Below are 19,722 nucleotides of genomic sequence, written 5' to 3'. Positions count from 1 at the left end.
TAGGATTCTCTCCTTTGTTTTTACCTTGGCTAATGTAATGATGATGTGCCTTGGTGTGTTTCTTCTTGGGTCCAACTTCTTTGGGGCTCTCTGAGCTTCTTGGATTTCTTGGAAGACTGTTCCCTTTGCCAGATTGGGGAAGTTCTCCTTTATTATTTGTTCAAATACGTGCTCAATTTGTTGCTTTTCCCCTCCCCCTTCTGGTACCCCTATAATTCGGATGTTGGAACATTTAAAGGTGTCCTTGCAGTTCCTAAGCTTCTCGTCATTTTTTTGAATTCTTATTTCATCATGCTTTCCTGCTTGGTTGATTCTATCTTCCTTCTGGTCCACTGTATTGTTTTGAGACTCAGTTTCCTTCCTTTCACTATTGGCTCTCCTCCGTATATCTTCCTGCATCTCTTTTATGGTAACCTGCATCTTTTCATCTAATTTGTGCCTAAAATCAACCAATTCCGTGAGCTTTCTGATCACCAGTGTTTTGAACTGTGTATCTGATAGATTGGCTATTTCTTGGTCGCTCAAAAGGATGAGTCCTGGGGGACTGATCTATTCTGTTGGAAACATATGTCTCCCTGTCTCTCTTTTCTTTTTTTTTTTTTTCTGGTCTGGTCGCTCTTGTTACGGTGGGGGGCAGAGCCTTAGGTGTTCACCGGGGCTGGGCACCCCAGTCACTAGATTGTGACATTATATGTGGGGGCGGGGGCGGGAGCGGGAGCGGGGACGGGAGGGAACAATGGCGGTAGTTCCGTTTTCCTGGGCTCAGACCCTTCTCTGGGATCCTGGGCTGCGAGCTCTGCCCCAGTCCACAATTGCTGCTTCACTGGGTCTGCCAGCCGCAGCTTGAGTACTCAGGGATCACTGCTGTGTTCTTGCGCCCCGGATGGCTGTCAAGCCGATTTTGCGCCAAATTTTCCCCAACCTCTGCGTGCCGCCAACCCGCGCCAGCCCCGCACCCTCCTGGCTTGTCTTCTCCTACCAGTCTGGATGTACGGGTTTACTTCAATTTCTTGGTTGTCCGACTTCCATTCAGATAAATCCTCTGTCGGTTCTGGGTGTTATTCTGTCTGTAAATTATTGTTGTTCTAATCTTGGTTGTGTGAGGAGGTATGGTACGTCCACCTATTCCTCCATCTTGCTGGAAGATATAAACCTACTTCTTAAAATAATGCACTTTAAAGATAACATTCTCCAAAGCCTTACTCTGGTTTTCAGACATTAGACTTTTACATGTAGAAGTGATATAGGAGATAATCTAGTCCAGCCCTCTTCATTTATAGATGAGGAAAATAGCTCCTAGGAGATAGAATGACTTACCCCAAATCACAGGATGTTGACAGTTATTCTCCCTGAAGTCTTCCCACCAATGTGGTTCACCCTACCTCTTTCATACCTTTTCTACAGGAATATTTCTTTTTAAGGTGTCATTGCAAAAATCACTTTTCACAAATCAGTCTCTCTCTCTCTCAATTCTCTCCACCTTTGTAAGTTATAGGCCACTTTCCCAGATAACTTGATATCTTGGTATGTATTTATATCAATTTGCTAACCCATTTTAGTTAAGTCTCAAATTATGACCAATTTTGAAGGAGAAAAACTTTCTCCCCCCTCCAAAAAAAAAAAAGAATGAGAAAATCAATATAATGATAAATGATCCATCAGCTGTTCAGAATAAGGATTTGGTATTTGTAGCTGATACCTGCCTTCTTAAGAACAACGAATGTGCCAAATGACAAGAAGTTTCCCTTTTTTCTTGTGAGGGGCAAAATAAAATTCACTTTCCCTGTAGCAATTGAGGCTGATGATTGTATTTACATTTATATTTGAAAGCAGGGAATGGAAATGGTTAGAATTCCTTTATTTTTCCTTCATTGGTCCATGTAAGCATATTTAACTGTAGTGATTTGATAAGGATGCCTTGTACGGGTCCAATATATGAGTTACTGAGGCTGGTGTACAAATATAACTTCTTTAATTGAATCATCTCTAACTAAGTAGGGGAGCTCACATTTGGAAGGAGTATAATGATGAATGCTTTTGTAAATTGAATAATTATCTGCTAATTTACCTGATTTTTCCTAATCTAGATTTTCATCTATCATTTAAAATTAATTTTGATTCTCCACATTGCCTTCACAGCTTAATTAGTTTTAAATAAAAGTCTATATAAAGCTCTATTTAAATAAATAGAAATGCACACTGTAGATACTCAATACATATTTTAATGTATAAAATAAAATACTGGAAGCAATTTTGGACCATGGAAGAAAGCATTTAGTGATAGAATCTTAATTATACACATCTTTTCAAATGTTATTTCTCCTTTGATATTGGCTTAAGTGTGTGAGACAAATGTCATGTATTTTCAGAGTTTTGGATACTAACCAGCACTTTATGCCTCTGATAAATTGTTGGTAGGAATAAGGTAGTTTGACTTCATTCCATTCAGTACATACTAATTCCATACATGCTCTGTGCAAAGTGCTGGGCTAGGCTGTGGTGATATAGAGAAGGCAATCCAGGAGAATTGTCAGAAGCATGGTCTTGACACCTTAATTTCTGAAACACATTTTTTTTTGATAGGAGGAGGCCTAAAGTCAGTTGCAGACCTGAGTTCTAATCACAGTTTCACTATTTTTGGGTGATACAACCTTGCCCAAATCACCTATTCTCTGTCTTCCCATAATTATGAAATGGAATGATTGTTCCTACCCTGGCAACCTCCTAAGTTGTTTTGATAGTGAGTACTTGATTGCATTTTGTAAATAAAACAGTACTGGCCTCTTGAGAAGGCTGATTCTTGCTGAATTTCCCTTTCTTTCTGTCTGGGTATGCGGCTTTGCTACGTGGCAGAAACCACCAGAGGCTGATTGGCCAACTCCTTCAAGTCACTGGGAGGATTTGGCCAGGGTGATTCCTAATGGCTGTAGGCCTGCCAAAGTGCTGGGTCAGCTGAGTTGTGGTTTAGTGCTGGTTTGAGGCTGAAGCAAAGCCTATGTATTACTCACTACCCCATAAAAGCATCTCACTGACTGGGGTACCATTTCTTTCTTGAAACATTTTGGATCTGGGAGAAGGGACATGCTTCTTTCTTGTTCCTGTTTCTTTGTCAAGAGATTTTTCTCAACTTCTTTCTAGGTATCTTTTTACTCTTCAAATAAAGAAGGATTTGGCCCTAGGAAGGCTTCCATGCAGTGACAACTGTACAGCACTGATGGTATCCCACATCTTACAATGTAAGTAGTGAATGTTGGCTTTGGGGACTATCAACCAGGCAAAGAAACAAGTAAAGGAGCTGAGCACCCCCAGCATTCCCATCATTATATTATAATAGAAAGCCAAGATAAGATATGTAGAAGCAGAATGCTGCAATAGAAAGGGATTGCCATTGTAGTCATGGAAATGTGGATTCAAATCCTGTCTCTACTGCATTCTAACTGTTGTAGGCTTAAGTAAAGTCCTCTCATCTGTCTGTGTCTAAGATGCCTAGTCTTTAAAACAGTGACAAGACTATTTTGTCACAAAGCAGTTATGTTTATGTATATTAAAAGTAAATGTTGATTTTTGTCTATGTGGGTCTAACTTTACCCTCTCACTATCTGGGGCTTGCTGTCCAGGAACTAGTTTGGACTAATTCAGAGATGGACTTTGCCAGGCAGGCCCCCACTCTCTCTACTTGCCCCAGGATATATTTCTGGTATATGCTTTCTGGTGTGGCACACTGTCAGGTTTGATGTGATTTCCATGTTGCTCTGTATCATGATTCCAGACAACAAAGCACAGAGTACAACAGGTAAAGAGAGGTTAAATTGGAAAAAGGCTTCAGGCATGTATTAGAGTTTTGCATATACTAACAGTCAAGTAGTTGGACTACGATGAATTATGAAGACTGGGAGAAGGAGCCTAGGAAACAGTGGGGGCCTGCTTGGAAGTGGGTGTAGGTGGGCAGGCCAGGCTGTTCCTGTACCCTAAGACAGGGTTGAGGCAGCTGAAGATAGTATATCTTCTTCTAGGACTGGCTGTGCTTTCTTTTTTAGAAAGGTCTTCCAAGAATAGGCTGTTCCTTACTAGTCCTGCAGGATCATAAATTTATTTTTTGTTTCACAAGTTCATTTGTTTACCTCTATCCCTTATATTCCTTATGGTCCAGAATAGGAAAATTTCTGTTTTCACTGGGAACTCTAGAATGAAGTTCATGGATGTGGCAGTTTCTGAATCAGTGTTTTACCAGTCAGTGACTCCTGACTGGGGCAGATGATGACAGCCCCAGGATCTCAGAAAGACAGTGAGCAGTGAGAGCAATAGTAATCATGGAAGGCTTATAGAGGAGGTAACTTTGAAGCAGGGCCTTAAAAGGATGCAGAAGAGTTGGATAGGTAGTAACAAGCAGAGACAACAGCATAAAAATGGTAGTGGATCAAGAAATCATATATACAGAAGATGCAGCTCAAGTAAAGCTCAAACATAGGTTTCTGGAATGCTAAGGACACTAACCATGTGTCCAGTATTGTGTTTGGCTTGGCAGGGGTCATGGGGTGAGGTAAATGGAGAAAATGTTGGAAGACTTATCCTTCTCCATTAGCTGCCTATTATGGCAGCAGTCAGAGGATTGAGGCTCCCTGACAGCCTCTGCTGGGGGAGCCCAATTTTATTCTTAATGGTTCAGCATTATAGATTTGGACATTCCCTGGTGGCCATTTCAGTCAAAGCATAGAACACTTCAGCTTTTCTAGAGAATATTTTGTCAATAGAGGCTCTTCCCCCACCACAGAAAAAAGGCTAAAGTTTCAAGGAGTCAGCTCTTCACAATCCATCCATGTCAGACTACTTCACTGGATGCTAAGGCAGTGTGCAGAACACAACCACATTGCTCAATCATTTGCTCTTTCATCCCAGTATTTATGCTCTAAGTCAGGGGTGTCAAACTAATTTTCACTGGGGGCCACATCAGCCTTGCAATTGCCTTCAAAGGGCTGGATGTAATTTTAGGACAGTATAAATGTAACTACTCAGCAGTTAAGGGAGAGCTTGGTGCTGCCACCTGGTAGAAACAAGGTGCTGGGCTGGATAAAACAAGGCGGAGGGCCAGATTTGGCCTGCAGACCTTCTGTTTGCTACCTGGGCTCTAAGCATTCAAGAATCTCCACATTCTGACCTCTCATCTGCTTAAGTTTCTCTTACACACCCCTCTGGTTCTAGCCAGACTCTCCCTCCCAAACACAACTTGTATATTTCAAACAAAGCCTCATTTTAATGAATACCTTTAATAACTGTTCTTTGTGTCTTATTCAACAAAAATTTATTGAGTACCTAATACATGCCAGGTACTATTCCGGGCACTGGGAACATAGCAGTGAACTAGGCAGACAAAAATTCTTGCCCCCATGGAGCTCACATTTTGGCAGTGGAAAAAAATCAGGCATTAACCAAAATAAGGAAATACTCATATATCATGTATGTTATAAGGTTATAAATGCATTCAAGAAAACAAAGTTATGAAAAGGAGATGGGGGATTCTAGGGGTGGGTAATTAATTTTTAAGTAAAGTGGTCAAGGTAGGATTCACTGTGAAGGTGATAGCTGAACAAAGACTTGAAGGAGGTGATAGAGCAAGCCATGTAGAAACCCAGTGGAAGGAAGTTCCAGTCAGAGAAAACATCTATCACCATGGGCCTGAGGTGGGACCATGCTGGAATGTCCAAGAAACTTTAGGCAGGCTTTGTGGCTGCCTAGAACTGAGTGAGAGAGGGAAAGAGTAATTATAGCGGACCTTAAAAGCACATTAAAAACCTAGAACATTATTTCGAGATGGGAATCTAATGAAGCATTTAAAGCAGAGGAGTGAAGTGTTCTGAATTAGGTTTTAACAAGATCATCTTCACTACTATGGTGAAAATAGAAACTTAAAACAAGTAGTAAATAAGCCATAGAGATCTAATGCACAATATCATGAATAGAGAAAATAAACTGTACTATGATTATGTAATGTGCTAATATTACTACAATGCCAATCATAGTACAATATGTAAATATATCAAAATAACACCCTGTACATCTTAAACTCATACAGTATTGCATGTCAAATTTATTCAATAAAAAGGGAATGAAAATAGACCTTCTGAGGAATAGTGGAAGTAGGAAGATCAGATAAGAGGCTATTGCTGGAGAGAGAGGGATAATGATAATTCGGACCAGTGTGATAACACCAAAGGTGCTCATAATATTTGTTACCTTCTGTTACAGATGATATTTATTCATTTGTATGTCATAGGTCTCTTCCTAGATTGTCAGAGTCTTACATAGAGAGAAAATTCCTTAGGGACAATATAGGGTCCACAACTCAACAGTTTTTAGTAAATTTACAGAGTTGTGCAACCATTAGCACAATCCAGTTGTAGAACATTACCATCACGTCAAAAGAGACCTCTCATGCCCATTTGCAGTCACTCCCTCTTCTCATGCTCAACCTCTGCAGCCACTGACTTACTTTCTATTTTTATAAATTTGTCTTCTCTGGATATTTCATATAATGGGAGTGATAAAATATATGGTCCTTTTCATCTGACCATTTTTCACTCTGCATGTTTTTGAAATTCATACACATTCTAGAATGAATCACAGTAATTTGTTTTTTCTATTGCTGAGTAGTATTCTATTTTGTGGATATATCACATTTTGTTTCTCTGTATACCTGGTCATAGACATTTGGATTATTTCCAGTTTAAATAATATGAATAATGTTTTGAACATTGACATGGCCACATGTTTTTATTTCTCTCAAATAGATTCCTGGGAATATAGTTGATTACTTCATCTTACAGTAATTTATACTTAACATTTTAAGAAACAGCCAAAATGCTCTTCAAGTTATGACAATAGAGTAAGAGATATATATGATTTCCAATTACTCCACATCTACACCAACATTTGGTGTTGTCTATCTTTTTGAGTATGGCCATTCTAGTGAATATGAAGAGGTAACTTGTTACAATTATAATTAGCATTTATATTGACTGATGATGTTAAACACCTTTATACCTGCTTATTAACAATTTCTGTTTTCTTTGGTAAAATACTTATTCAAATATTTTACCACTTCAAAAAGAGTTGTCTTCTCATTGAATTTTAAGAGATTTTTATATATTCTGATTAAAATCCTTTGTGAGATATGTAATTTGCTATTTTCCCCCAATCTGTGGCTTGACTTTTCATTTTCTTAATGCTGTCTTTTGGAGTGCAACAGTTTTTAGTTCTGATGGCATTCTACTTTCTCAATATGTTTAGTGGATCATGCTTTTGGTGTAATATCTAAGAACTCTTCACCTAACCTAAGGTCACAAAGATTTTCTCCTAAGTTTTCTTCTAGAACATATATAGGCTTATCTCCTAGATTTAGGTCTATGGTCCATTTTTTATTCTTTTTGTATGCTTACATAGTAAAGTGTGTGGGATAGGAATCCAACTTCATTTTTTTTTTTTTGCATGTAGCTGTCCATTTGCCCCAATTGTTGAAAAGACTATTATTATTTCCCCATAGAATTGCCCTAGAATCTTTGTCAAAAACTAATTGACCATAAGTGTAAGGGCTTATTTCTGAATTTTCAACTATGTTTTGTTAATCTATTTGCCCTTATGCCATTACCACACTGTCTTATTTACTATAGCTTTGTATGAATCTTTGAAATGGGGAAGTGTACATCAAAGAGCTTTGCTCTCCTTTTTCAAAACTGTTTTGTTATTTTGTATCCTGTACACTTTCATGTAAATTTTGAGATCATTTATTAATTTCTACAAAATATTGGTGGGAATTGCATTAAATTTGTACATCAATTTTAGCAGAATTATAATCTTTACCATGTTCAGTCTTTGAAACTATGAACTAGAAATTTCTCTCAATTTATATAGGTCTTTTAGAAATTTATCTTGGCAATGTTTTGTATTTTTCAATATACGTGTTACACATATTTTGTCAAATTTTTCCCAAATATTTTATTCTTTATATATGCTATTGTAAATGAAATTGTTTTCCTAGCTTCATTTTTGGATTGCTTGGTTGGTAGTATATGCAAATACTATGACTTTTTGTATATTGATCTTCTATTTCACTACCTTGCTGAACCCATACATTAGTTCTAGTAGATTTTTTGTGTGGATTCCTTAGGATTTTCTACACTCAGGACCATGTGGACTACAAGTAAAGACAGTTTTATCTCCTTCTTTTTAGTGCAATCTAAAAATATTTCTTCCTGTTGCCTGATTGCAACCACCAGTACAATGTTAGATCAAAGTGGCAAGAGCAGACATCCTTGTCTTCTACCTGGTCCTAAGGGAGAGCATTCAGTTTCACACCACTTGGTGTAATTATAATCTTAGTTGTCAAATTTATATTTTACTTTATTTTTTATATTTGTTTTCTCTCTCTCTTTGTTTCTATTGTCCACTTGTCTCCATTCTCCCCACTCTCCATTCTCCCCACTTGTCTCCATTCTCCCCCACTCTCCCCTACCCCAGCCATCCCCACCTCCCATCCTTGATCCTATCCTCCGTTGGCTTTGTCCATGTGTCCTTTATACATGTTCCTTGATGACCCTTCCCCCTTTCCCCCCATTATCCCCTCCCACCTTTCCTCTTGTTACTGTCAGTTAGCTGTAGATTTTAATAGTTTACTTATTTCAGGTTGAAGAAGTTCCCTTCTATTCCTTGTTTGTTGAATATTTATATCATGAATTGGTGTTGGGTTTTGTCCAATGCCTTTTTTGCATTTATTGGGATGATAATGTACACTTTGTTCTTTATTCTATTAATAATGTATGTTACATTAATTAATCTTCACATGTGAACTGATCTTACAATCTTGGAATAAATTTAACTTTATCATAATGTGTAATATTTTTTTTTACATTTCTGGATTCAATTTATTAGTGTTTTGCTTAGGATTTTTGCCTCTGTGCCATAAGGGATATTGATCTGTATGTAGCGTTCTTTTTCTTGTGAACCTTTGTCTGGTTGCGGTATCAGAGTAATACTGGCCTCATAGAATCAGTTGGTAAGTATTCATTTCTTTATTTTCTGGAAGAGTTTGTGAAAATTGATATTTATATATTCTTTGAATATTTGATAGTATTAATCACTTAAATCCTATGCGCCTCAGTGAGTTTTAAAGAAATATGTATATTTATCAATTTTGGCAGTAAGTAAAATCCATTGATTTGATCTTCTAAGAAAGCGCGCTATATAAAGATTTTCATTATAATGTGATTTTTTTTTGAAATATACATACATATGTACCACACCTGTCTAAAAATGAGTATGCCTTGTGTCTAAAACACAGGAGAGCCTTGGGTATGTGGCTCATTGGCTGGGGCGCTGTCTCATACACCAAAAGGTTGAGTGTTTGATCACTGGTCAGGGAATATATCTAGGTTGCTGGTTTGATCCCCTGTCAGGGCATGTATGGGAGGCAGCCAACTGATGTTCCTCTCTCTCTCTCCCTTCCTTTCAAAAATCAATAAACATATCCTCAGGTGAGCATTTTAAAAACACAATATAAAACAAAAGAGAAAATAAGTTTCTAGCACTCAATATGGGTGCCCTCATTTCCATATATGTATTTTACCCAATAGGAGAGCAACACTGGATTCTACAGAAAGTTTATTTGCTCTTACAATTCATAAACTACTAACAGGTTTAGATATCTGTATAGCCATTTTAAAAATGTTACAATGTGCGCTTTAATTGGAAAAATAATTTTGGGTTTCCATTTTATGGTAGATTAGAAGTCACAATTTAAAACCAAGTAGAGACCTACCTCTTAAGGGGAAGTCAATAACCAGAGAGTGATTCATATCAATCTGATAGTTTGAAGCCATTTACTGTGGGAGCAGATAGTCCTATATACCTCAATTGCCTTCATAGGCAGTGCTGTAATAGAAGTTTCTAACAATAAACTGGACACATCTAGAAAAGAGTAGAATATGATCAGGGATTAACTGCAAGCAAATAAGCCAATGGATAAAAGACAAATAGCATATGATCTCACCTATAAAAGGAACTTAATGAACAAAAAAATGTAATGAGAAAAATAGAACCAGAGACATGGGAACATGAAACAGTCTGATGGTGACCAGAGGGAATGGGGGAGGGGGATAATGGTGGAATAAAGGGGAAGGGATGAGTCAAAGAACATGTATGAGTGACATATGGACATGGACAACAGTGTTGGACTGACTATGGGAGCAGGGGGTGGACTGGGTGGAGGAGGGCAAAGGGGGAACATTGGGACAACTGTAATAGAACAATAATAAAATATTTAAACATCAGGAAAAAAATAAAAAAAAATAATGATCTATGTGTTTTTAAAAAGCCAGAATGATTTTTCTACTGGGGATTACAGATAGCTGTGACTGGCTTGCATTATAGTTAGGGGTCTGAATTACTTTGCGGGGGTTGCTATAACAAAATACCACAGAGTAGGTAGCTTAAATGGTAGAAATTAGTTTCTCACAGTCTGGAGACTAGAATTCTGAAACTGAAGTTTTGGTCTCTTCTGAGGCCTCTCTCCTTGTCATCTCTCATGATGCCATCCTTACCTGCTCTTTCCTCTGTGCGCCTGCATTCCTTGTGTCTCTAAATTTCCTCTTTTTATAAGGACACCAGTCAGCTTGGATTAGGGGACACTCTTCAGGCTCATTTTAACTTAATCACTCGTTTATAGGCCCTACCTCCAAATACAGTCATATTCTGAGGTGCTAGGGTTTAGAACATCAACATATGAATTTGACAGGGGGAGAAACAATTCAACCTATAACAGGGACTGAACAGATGTAGACGAGACCTTAAACAGAATGCAGGAGAAGAAAAATTCAAAATAATCTGTGAACTTAGGGTTTTTAAGACCTGCATTTTGCCCTGGCTGGTATGGCTCCATCCAGTGGTTTGAGCTCCACCCTGCAAGTCAAAGGGTCACCAGTTCGATTCCCAGTTAGGGCCATGCCTGGGTTGTGGGCCGGGTCCTCAGTTGGGGGTGCATGAGAGGTAATCACATATTGATGTTTCTCTCCCTCTCTTCTCTCTCTAAAAAATAAAGAAAAAAATTTAAAAAGAAGACCCACATTTTATCTGTGAGTTATTATGCAGGGATTTCATAGCAATTCACTGCTTCTGATTTGAAAAAGAATCAATTAGATCCACCGCATATCCTAAAACATAAATAGACTAAAGCATGGAGAGAGAGGCTTTGGATGCATTGGCTGCAAAGAAATGGCTGTTTGCGGGAGGTCAGAGGGTCTATCCACTAGGTACTCCATTGTTTAACTCCTTAATGGTAATGTGAAAAACATCACTTTTCTATTATACAGCAGAACTGGGAAACTTTCATGAAGAAACAGATAAGAAACATTTGGCACAAACCCGGTACTTACCAAACCAAGACTGTTTAGAGAGCAAGATCATACACTTTCACCAGAAGCACATGTAAGTACTTTAACTGTCACCTGGTTCTTCCAGCATGGAACACTGCAGCTGGAGACAGACTCTTAAAAGGAAACCCTTCCTTCAGAGAAGCTTCAGGCCCAAGAGAACCCTGAATTCCTCATGAAGTTCTCATGGTGAAGTTGTCATTCATGTTGCATTCATTAGGCTCATAAATTCTTTCCTCTTGTAGTGGCAGGAGCCCAGCTGAATCTGACATTCTGCTACTGGACATAGCAAGGAAGCTGGATATGTATGGCATCAGGCCTCACCCTGCCAGTGATGGTGAAGGGATGCAAATCCACCTAGCTGTTACTCACATGGGAGTACTGGTGTTACGGGTAATAACTCTTTCCTTTAAAGTCCTTCAGCTTTGGATGTTATCTGGATTCGAATTTGAGTGTTTGTCCCCAAGGTGACTTAGCCCCTCAGTCTTACCACCAGCCAGAAAAAGAGGTGATATTTAGAAGTGTTTCAAGTCCATCTTATCCCCTCAATGTGATTTGCTTCCATTTGCAGTCTGTAACTGATTGTTTTGATTCTGAGGAGCACACGCATTAGTTTAGACAAGCATGGTAAAGGGAGAAAGTCAAGAGGCTCTTTGGAACTTTAGACTCTAAATAAGAATATGAATTTTGGCATCCGAAAAGCTTAGGCTGTAACAAATCCATCAGAAACAACTCAAAGGGTCCAGAACATGGTGTTCTCATCCATTTACTGGTTTCATTGGAGGCACCCAGTGTCAGCCAATAGAGAATGGGTGCCCAATCCTGCCAGCAATTGTTGCTGTTTACTGACTCATCTTTACCCATGATTTTGTGACTTTGTTTTCCAGGTTAGAAACCAACTCCAGGCATTTTTTGTCATTAAACCTCACTCCAGGGAACTTGGACAGAAGCTATTTTTTTTCTGTTTGTTTGTTTCAGTCTATTAGGTCTACTCACATCTGTGAACATTCAATGAATTTAGATTCATGTTAAGGGCCAAAAACACTTGCTTAAACTTTGAAATGAAAAGCAGATAGCTAGGCAGGTTTGGGAATGAATCACATGTGAGAAAGGAAGGGGTTACCTCAGACCCACTGACCTGAAGGACCAAATTAAAGCACTGAAGTAAGTCACAAAACAGGTCAAGTATAGACTCAGCTAAAATAATCTTTACCTTCTCCTTTATTTGGTTATGAACTGTAGAGCATGAGAGCCACATTAATGGGCAAAAGACCAATGGATCACTGGGATACCTGTTCACACAGGAGGAAATTTTAACCCATTCCACTCTAATTCTGATCTTTGGTATCTCTTACTTTATGGGAGTAGATGATAAGGGTAGGTGAGCAAAGCCATGATTATTAGTTGTGATCTCTTTCAGTATGAATACTTCTATGGACAGTTGGGAACAATATAACTGCTTTAATTTGTCCTACTGAAATCCAGTCAAAGAATATTTAGTATTGAGCACCTTCCATGTATTCATTGTATTACTCTTTCTTAAGAAAATACCGCCTTTAATGATATAAAATTTCATCCCACAAAATTCATATGTTTTAACTGTATAATTTAATGATCTTGAGAGTATTTACAGAGTTGGCAGCAATCTATTTATTTGTCCTTCTGTCAATATATTTACTATGCATTCACTCTGTGCCATGCCCTAGAGCTACAGAGGTAAGTAGGAATTATCCTGACCTGTGGAACTTGCATTCTAATGGGGGGGGACGGATAATGAAATAAGTAATTATTGGGCTGGCCAAAATGTTTGTTTGTTTGTTTCCATAATATGGCTCTAGTAGAGCTTAGCTGTCTTTAACTTCAATTGAAACAATTTTGTTAAATTGTATGGTAACAGCTGTCATATCAAGATGCATTTAAAAATGTATCAAAATTGGTGAATTTTTTGTAGCCATTTCAATATTGAAGATGGAAGAAAATATGCAACATTTTTGGCATACTATGCTTTGTTATCTCAAGAAAGGTAAAAATGCAACTGAAACACACACACAAAAAGATTTGTGCAGTGTGTAGAGATGGAGCTGTGAGTGATTGAACATGTCAAAAGTGGTTAATGAAATTTCTTGCTAGAGATTTCTTGCTGGATGATGCTCCATGGTCCAGTACACTAATTGAAGTTGATAGTGATCAAATCAAGACATTAATTGAGAACAGTCACTGTTATACCATGTGGGAGATAGCTGACATACTCAAAATATCCAAATCAATAAAGTTACTGGTGAAGATGAAAAATATGTCCTTTATTTTATGGAAAAAAAAAACATACAGACTTTTTGGGTATCCCAATATAAGCAAACATGATATGCTTTGTGCTGTAAGTACAGGATGCTAAGTAATATGTGTGAAAATTTCATGTGTCCCACCTGTAATGCCTTCATTGGCTTCTACCAATGAAGGCTTCATTGGCTTTATAGCTTCTACCAAGTATGATAGGATCAGGCTGTTCAAGAGATAGACCAAGGGTAGTTTTGTTCATGAAGTACATTTTCTAACAGGTTTGCATTGTCATACAAACCAGCTTGCACTGACTTTCATCCTGAAATCTACAATGTTTTCATTATAGGGAAATACAAAGATTAATACTTTCAACTGGGCTAAAATCCGCAAGTTGAGTTTTAAGAGGAAGCATTTTCTCATCAAACTTCATGCCAATATTTTGGTAAGTATTTTTCTAATAACTTCTGTTATTTTCTGTTCACTTGAGATTTCTTGTTTTTTTTTTTTTTTTCTGCAAATGATTTTAATGTGAGTGACGAAAGCTAACTGGCAATGAGGGGTGATGTGCTCCCTCTTCTGCTTCTATATAAATAAATCAGAGCTTTACTTAGTCATATTTTTACTAAATGCAGAACACAAAGAAATCCTATTGGCAATTCAGAATGATAAGGTAATAGGAAAATGGAGTGGCTGGACTGAAAGATAAGTTTTCTTAGAAACTATTTTTCAGGGATATGATGAGTCAAATAGAAGTGACCAGATCCAAGACTATAGACATATTCATATTCTCATGTCTGCTCTATTTTATAAAGTATTTTCTTCTTCTTTCCTTAAGCAAAAATAATCAAGCACCTACTATATGCCAAATAATTGAACATCCACAATTTATGAAAGCTATGTGAGTGGTAGATATATATTTAGGATGTGAAGTGTAGGTGCATATTAAGCAAAAGAAGCAATTATTTGTCAAGGCTTCATTGTACAGGATAAGACAAAGGTACTAGAAAGGATGTTCTTTTATTACTATAAAGTAAATGAAAGATATGTATCAACTTACATAATGACTTACAGAAGATCCAGCAGTTTGTGCTTCATTTTCTGAATCTTAAGCCTTATATAGAAACATCAGGAAATTGTATCTAGTGTGAAGCTCATGGAGAGTCTCAGGGCTGTATATAGGAATATGGAAAGGAAAGAGATTGGAAGCATCATCAAAGTGGGTTGGTGGGGCTGCTGAAAATATGGCTTCACACCTGCATGGGGAAATGGGGGTAGATAATGAATTGAGGGAATAGGAAAATCTTGACTTTTAGGTCTGGAAAGCTAAGTTCCTCCAGAGCAGATTAGAATGTGCTAAATGAACAATACAATGCATCAGAGAACAAGGCAATGTATAGAGGAATAAGTGTTTCTAGCAGGTATGTTAAAATATTCATGCATATGTAATCATCCTATAAAGCCTGCCATCTGTAAAGAAATCTTCCCATTTCTTGTTTTTCACTTATAACTTCCTGTTACCTTGAAAGGTTGCCCTTTGATGTTCATTTTAACCTAATTTACAACTTCATAAAAATGTTCCTGGCAGAGAAGTGGGGATAAGAAAGTGTTTGAGGTGTGGGGTGTGTGCAAGGTAAGATTTGTTTCTTAGACAAGGTTCCGTTTTGAGCAGTGGCCCTCATTGTTCCTTGAAATGTCAATGATTTGGTTTCTGTAGGTGTGAGGCCTGTAGAGAGCCAAGTGGAAAACCAGAAGCTGCATGGGCACCTGGACCAATAGTTTGGAAGGTGTTGGGATTTGAAGGTCTTTATATTCCTGAAGGCTATTTTGCTTGATGGAAATTGGTTTATACAGGTGTTGTGCAAGGACACCTTGGAGTTCACCATGGCCAGCCGAGATGCCTGCAAGGCTTTCTGGAAGACTTGTGTGGAATACCATGCTTTCTTCAGGCTCTCTGAAGAGCCCAAATCAAAGCCCAAAACTCTGCTCTGCAGCAAGGGTTCCAGTTTCCGTTATAGGTAATTTAATATTGCACATAGGTAAACCACACACACAACTTTTCAATAACATGGAAGGCAGTAGGGGGAGCTTGAATTCTAGAAGCAATAATGAATTCATTTCAATCACTTAAAATGATACTCTACTGCTCATTCTCTGTGTGACACATTAGGTCAGTATTTTCTAAATGGGAGGCAGTGGGAAGAGAACACCCTACTTAAGGGGTTAGATCAGAATCTCTGCAAGGATGAGAAGACATATGCAGTTTGAGAAAACATATTCAATGAAACTTTTGTTTTGCTTATGTGCAAAACATGGGAGCCATAGAAAAAAAAGCTCAACATCTTTCGGTGGTGGTTAGGCAAAAGATAGTGTCAGAAACCATGAGAGGGGCTAAGGGATTAAAAAGTTTGAGTAATATTGCAGTAGAAGAATGAAAGTGAGGTCTAAGTAAGATCTTGTTTTTACTTGAAGACACCACACTAGGAATTCTTTGGAAGAAACTTTCAAAACTCCTTGCTAAGATGAAAGTATTCCAATCAAATGCTTCCCATATGGGATTTTTCAAATAGTGGAAGTCTGCTCTAGTACGAGCTGAGATTTTTAAAACATACATATTTTTTATGGAATCTTTGCAAAATGTAATCTGTAGTTCCTCATCTTCTTAAACAGATGATAAGGATCATATTTTGCCATTTTTAATGAATGACCTAAATAATTGTAAATATCACTTGCTATCCTCTGCAGACAGCTGTATATAGTATAGTGATGGCCTCAGGGTGGGGGAGACATGTCAGACTCTGTACCTCAGTAATAAATGACTCAGACTTGTGGAATTTTATTGTCCTTGTGATTTCTTTTTTTTGCCTCTTGTGTTTCTCCCAGAAGTCAACTGGCTTTTTTGCTAATCTGTCTGACTAGAGCAAGCCTCTTCTACTGTTCAGTTGCTGTTTTTCTTCTGTTAAGGAATAGGAAACCAATTAAATAGCCTGATTAGAAATCATGTGTGAATTTGGAAATAGGGAAACTGCCTATAAAGTATAAGTTTCCAAGGTCAGAATTTTTACCTTATATTGCCGAATTCAGAGGCTTTTAAAAAAATTCTGGGTTCTGAGTAGGTGACTTTGTACTATGCCTGATGGATAGTTGAGTGGATATTATCATTACCACATTAGTCAAAGATTCATGACATATGTCATCCATCCAGACTCCTGGTTTCCACAACACATGAGGCTTTTGAGTTTTAGTAGCCTACTGGCTTAAAACTAGCATTAATAAAATATTTATCTTCTTATAATAGTGGAAGAACCCAAAGGCAACTTTTGGAATATGGAAAAAAAGGGAGGTTGAAGAGCTTGCCATTTGAAAGGTATATAGTTTTGTTTTGTGCTCTCATGTTGATTTTAAGTTGAATTCAGAGATTTATATGTATTCTGTATTCACATGAAGACCATTTCAATTCATTTTTCATTTGGTAATTTCAGGAAACATTATCCATCTCAGTACCATGAACGACAGTGCAGGTCCTCACCAGACCTCCTCTCTGATGTCTCAAAACAAGTAAGCTTTCTGAAAGTGCCTTTTTCTTCAGATAAGTATAATGCACCATTTCAAAAACTTCCAAGAATTTATTCTATCAGAATCTCCCAGTGTATAAAAGGTTACTACGTTTGAGTAGGTTAGCCTCCTGGGAAGGTCAGTTATCTCAGACTTTCCAGCTAATAGATGTCCATTTTGTCCACTACCACTGATGAGTACCTTATAGACTGGAAGGATCTGGCACATCTTTACATTGTAATCTGTAATGCTAACATCTTGCAAAATGTAGAGCCAGATGAATTGCTGACTTTGTTTTTGTAAAAGTAAAGGCTCTGCTTTTTTATCTATAAAAATCTGAAGTCTTAGAGAAAGCTATAAGGTGTCAGGTCAAGGTTTTAAAGTATTTTTGCTGTATAATTCTGTAACAAGAACAAAGTGTTCTTCTCCTGGAATGGTGAGATGATGGTTTTATTTGAGAGTTATAGTATGAACCATGTTAATATTGCTTTCACTGTCACTAAAAAATTAATTGTAGGTCTCATAAACTCACATGTCTTCCATCAAGTGTACAGGCAGTTTTAATCTGGAAGGAATCATAAAGATATATCATTGAAATGTACCATCTAAAATATGACCTTCTCATGCCATTAATAGGTCTCCTCATCACCATTTTACAGAAAATAGGGAGGAGGCTTGAGAAGTGAGGTTGGAAGACTAGCCTAAGATCACACAGCAAGTCAAAGGCAGAGCCAGGACCGGAAGTCAGAACTCTTGGCTCATTGATAAATTACTAAACCATATTGATTGAAGAACAATGTTGGCTGAAGTACATAAATTTAGAGGCTGGAAGTGGGATGGCATTGAGACAGAATAGTGTCATGTGTATTTTTGCACATGAATTAGGATATGGTACAAGTTATTACCCTTTCTATATATATGTATCAACCCTAGAAGATGATTTGAAATAACTTTGTGAAAACCACCTTTGCAAAACTTAAGGCTAATTTAGATCCCCGATCCTACCCTAACCAAATGGCTTTTTCCTTTTCTCACCAACATGTCCTTTCTCTCAAGGTGGAAGATTTGAGACTAGCATATGGCAGTGGGTACTACCGAAATGTGAATGGAGTGCATGCATCTGAGCCTGTGCTAGACAGTAGAAGGAGAAACTCTGCAGTGGAGGTGACATTTGCAGCTGAGCTGGAGTGTTCCAAACCAGAGGCAGATCCCACGTTGTTACATCAGTCGCATAGCAGTTCTTCTTTCCCTTTTATTTATAGCAATTTTGTCTTTAACACTGACCCTGATCCTGACAATCCCAGAGACAATTTTGAGGAAAGAAGTCCTCTAAGCTCCTTTCAAACAAGCTATAAGTTTGCTGACAATCACATGAGCACATCTTCTGGCCTTATAAGAGTGAGTCCAGCAAGGAGGCTAACTTACACAGATGTGCCCTATATTCCTTGTGTTGGTCAGGAGGTTGATACTATGCCTCCCCAAGTCTTTTTTTATATGGACAAATCACCCCAGGTCCCCAGATGGTCTCCAAACATGGCAGAAGAAAGAGAAAGTCCAGACAGCTGTGTAGATCCCACTGCAATGAAGCCAGCCAAAAGAAGCCCGAGGAATATAAGAATGAAGAGCTTTCAGCAAGACTTTCAAGAACCCCAAGAAGCTATAGGCAGGACTAGTGGTAGGAGCAACATCAATGTAGGTCTAGACGATACAAATTTAGAAGATGCATTTCTATGTAATATTGAAGAGCAAACCCCTAAACGGTCCCAGAGCCAAACAGACATGAAAACTATCCGTTTTCCTTTTGGGTCAGAATTTAGACCTTTAGGACCTTGTCCTCCTCTGAGTCGCAAAGCTGACCTATTTACTTATATGCTTCCAGAGCAGAAGTTTCCAACAGTTCTAATGGATCAGGGAACAGCAGAAAGGTATGTAGCTAGTGAATCCAGTGATTCTGAATCAGAGATTCTTAAACCAGACTATTACTCTTTGTATGGTAAAGGAATGAAATCACCCATGACCAGAATCCGTTTGTCTTCTGGTAGTCTACAGCTAGATGAAGAAGATGAAAATGTTTCTTTTAATACACCAACTGCTGAAGACAGGACTTTGTTAAAACCATGTAATTACTTTTTAGCTTAAAAGTGTAAAATCTGTGACCAGTTCTGCACCAGTTCTGTTACCAACTTAGGTAAAAAAAAAGGAACCTTCTACAGAAACCATTTTCTTAGTTCCTATTCATTGGTATTAAGGGGATCTTCTAAGTTTATACACTTAGCTTATGAAAGATTCAATCGCAGCCTCGTTCATCAAGCTCCCCTCTTCTATTCCCTCTGAAGGGACTGTGGAACATGCCCTCTCCTCATTAGCACTGTGGTGAAGTGAGGTGGGTATCTGTCATCTCCATGACACATTTCCCCATAGACATTATAAATGACAGTCAGGCTCAACACTGAAGAATGGTGACAGTAGGTGTTGG

General features: G+C 38.0%; 1 protein-coding gene across 1 annotated transcript in view; it reads left to right on the top strand.

Annotated features, from left to right (window-relative positions):
• The window catches only part of FRMD7 (FERM domain containing 7), a 47,005-nt gene extending 27,283 nt beyond the window's left edge, over positions 1-19,722 (top strand). Inside the window, exons 5-12 of the mRNA XM_036016364.1 lie at positions 3,139-3,236; positions 11,358-11,472; positions 11,663-11,810; positions 14,041-14,136; positions 15,546-15,709; positions 16,990-17,058; positions 17,174-17,249; positions 18,303-19,722. Coding sequence (XP_035872257.1) covers positions 3,139-3,236; positions 11,358-11,472; positions 11,663-11,810; positions 14,041-14,136; positions 15,546-15,709; positions 16,990-17,058; positions 17,174-17,249; positions 18,303-19,385 — 1,849 coding nt within the window. The 3' untranslated portion in view covers positions 19,386-19,722. The remainder of the gene's footprint in view (positions 1-3,138; positions 3,237-11,357; positions 11,473-11,662; positions 11,811-14,040; positions 14,137-15,545; positions 15,710-16,989; positions 17,059-17,173; positions 17,250-18,302) is intronic.

The sequence above is a fragment of the Phyllostomus discolor genome, chromosome X, assembly GCF_004126475.2.
Source record: "Phyllostomus discolor isolate MPI-MPIP mPhyDis1 chromosome X, mPhyDis1.pri.v3, whole genome shotgun sequence".
Lineage (NCBI taxonomy): Eukaryota > Metazoa > Chordata > Mammalia > Chiroptera > Phyllostomidae > Phyllostomus > Phyllostomus discolor.
This window is presented reverse-complemented; position numbering and strand designations above follow the sequence as displayed.